This window comes from Etheostoma cragini, chromosome 11, assembly GCF_013103735.1.
Source record: "Etheostoma cragini isolate CJK2018 chromosome 11, CSU_Ecrag_1.0, whole genome shotgun sequence".
NCBI classification, from domain to species: domain Eukaryota; kingdom Metazoa; phylum Chordata; class Actinopteri; order Perciformes; family Percidae; genus Etheostoma; species Etheostoma cragini.
The window spans coordinates 4,947,354-4,949,631 of NC_048417.1; the positions used below are offsets into that span (position 1 = coordinate 4,947,354).

The 2,278-nt window shown below is 39.7% G+C and overlaps 1 protein-coding gene across 1 annotated transcript; it reads left to right on the top strand.

Annotated features, from left to right (window-relative positions):
• Positions 1–1,269: 1,269 nt before the first annotated feature.
• LOC117953140 (gamma-crystallin M2-like) lies at positions 1,270–2,067 on the top strand. Its single transcript, XM_034885965.1, has 3 exons — positions 1,270–1,314; positions 1,422–1,664; positions 1,772–2,067. Exons 1-3 carry the CDS (start codon positions 1,288–1,290, stop codon positions 2,048–2,050), a joined length of 549 nt encoding a protein of 182 aa, XP_034741856.1. The 5' UTR covers positions 1,270–1,287; the 3' UTR covers positions 2,051–2,067.
• The last annotated feature ends 211 nt before the right edge of the window (positions 2,068–2,278 follow it).

Consider the following 2,278-nt stretch of genomic DNA (forward strand, 5'->3'; position numbering starts at 1 on the left):
AACATATACCAATGATTGAGTCTACGATTCTCCAACGCTGGCCAGCCCACACGTGTGTAAAGTTCACAGTGGTGTGTGTGAGGCTTACAGTTTGTGATAAACCTCAATGCGGCATGATAAACAGAGTCCAGTAGTTTCAATACTTGGGTTGGTGCATTCATATAAATGAGGTCACCATAATCCAAAATGGGTGTAAATGTTGCAGCTACAAGTTTCCTTTTTTGTGTTGAAAGAAAAACATAGCCTATTTCTAAAGTAAAAGCCAATTTTCAGTCTCAGTTTCTTAACCAGTTGTTCAACATGTCCTTTAAAACTAAGACTGTCATCAATTAAAATACCTAGATATTTAAAAGATTTAACTCTTTCGATTTCTGCCCCTTGAAGAGTGACAATTAGAGGATTTATGTGCAGATTGCTCTTTGCCTTTGGAATAACATCAACTTGCTCTTATTTGCATTTAGAGTAAGATCCAGTTGTAGAAACATATTCTGAACTTTGTTGAAAGCGTTTTGTAATGTAGAGACACAAGCACTAAGAGTTTTTGCAAAGCTGTAGATAACCATATCATCAGCATAAAAATGGTAATTGGTGTCCATAAGACCCTGACCAACATTGTTCACATAGATAGTAAATAAAAGTGGCCCCAAAACAGAGCCTTGGGGCACTCCTTTAGTTAAGGAAAGAATATTAGAACAAATATTATCTGATTTAACACACTGGGACCTGTCAGTGAGATAATTACAGATCCATCCAACTGCCTTTTTAGATAATCCAATATTGATCAGTCTCTCTTTGAGTAAAATATGATTTACAGAGTCAAAGGCTTTTGACAAATCAACAAAAAGTGCTGCACAATGTTGCTTATTATCAAGAGCTTTCGAGATGTCGTTGATCACCTTCACTGTTGCTGTTATAGTACTATGACCTTTCCTAAAACCTGACTGGAATTAATTCTAATAAAAGAAAGAAAAAATTCCTGAAAAAATGACCAGTCATCACCATGTTTACAGTTCTGTATTCCTATTGGTCAACGTCACAAAGCACGTGGAATGGTTCGTATTTGGCGAAAAAAAGGCAAAAAACACTTCTCTTTTTGTCGGTACGTCATAGTACTCAGTCCTTTAAAAAAATTTAAATAACCCATTCTGTTGGCTTCCATAGTAAGTTGCTGAGTAAGGGGGCTCTCTGAGGGGGAGGGGCACTCATTCTTCACTGGTTGTGTATAAAAGGAAAGGGTTAAACCAGGTAGAAAGGCAGTTCAGGAGCAACAGCACATCCACATCCAACATGACCGACATGAACATGAGGGGCAAGGTACTTTTAAAATCTTTTTGTAATTAGCAGAAATTTCTGTTTAAAAAGTAGGATCACTAAATTCACCTTGCTGCTTATTTCTAACCATTACAATTCACTATTTTCAGATCATCTTTTACGAGGAGAGGAACTTCCAGGGTCGCCACTATGAGTGCATGGGCGACTGCTCTGACATGTCCTCCTACCTGAGCAGGTGCCACTCCTGCAGGGTGGAGAGCGGCTGCTTCATGGTCTACGACCGTCCCAACTACATGGGAAACCAGTACTTCATGAGGAGGGGAGAGTACGCTGACTACATGAGCATGATGGGAATGAGGGAGTACATCAGGTCTTGCCGTATGATCCCCATGGTAGGTATAACATGGCATCTGTGATACCACAGTTCTACTACAGGTGAAAACCAGCTAAAAATTAGATACTAAGATATTTATTTGTTTTTGCTCTCTCCAAAAAACAGCACAGAGGTCAGTTCAGGATGAAGATCTATGAGAGGGAGAACTTCGTTGGTCAGCATTACGAGATGATGGACGACTGCGAAAACATCATGGACCGCTACCGTATGAACGACTGCCAGTCCTGCCACGTGATGGACGGCCACTGGATGATGTACGAGCAGCCCCACTACAGAGGCAGGATGATGTACATGAGGCCCGGAGAGTACAGGAGCTTCAGGGACATGGGCATGAGTGGCATGAGGTGGATGAGCATGAGGCGTATCACTGATTCCTACTACTAAGTGTTCACTGATTGTGTCAAACAGCATTTAATAAATAATGTCTGGTCTATTTCAACTTCTGTCAAACTTATTTTCCTACTGTCAGTATGAAATAATATGCAGTTTTATACAAAATATATTTGAGTTACAAAATTAAGTACATTTGATTTTTTTAGGCAGCAAGCAGCTGTTAGCAAGAACATTTTTCTCCTAAAATGTTGCAAATCTGAATCACTGTTAAACACAACA

Bases quoted from the DNA above. Each gene is read 5' to 3' on its own strand.
- LOC117953140 (XM_034885965.1), top strand. From the start codon at position 1,288: ATGACCGACATGAACATGAGGGGCAAG. The intron at 1,315-1,421 runs GTACTTTTAAAA...CACTATTTTCAG, and splicing joins ACATGAACATGAGGGGCAAG to ATCATCTTTTACGAGGAGAG. The intron at 1,665-1,771 runs GTAGGTATAACA...TCCAAAAAACAG, and splicing joins CTTGCCGTATGATCCCCATG to CACAGAGGTCAGTTCAGGAT.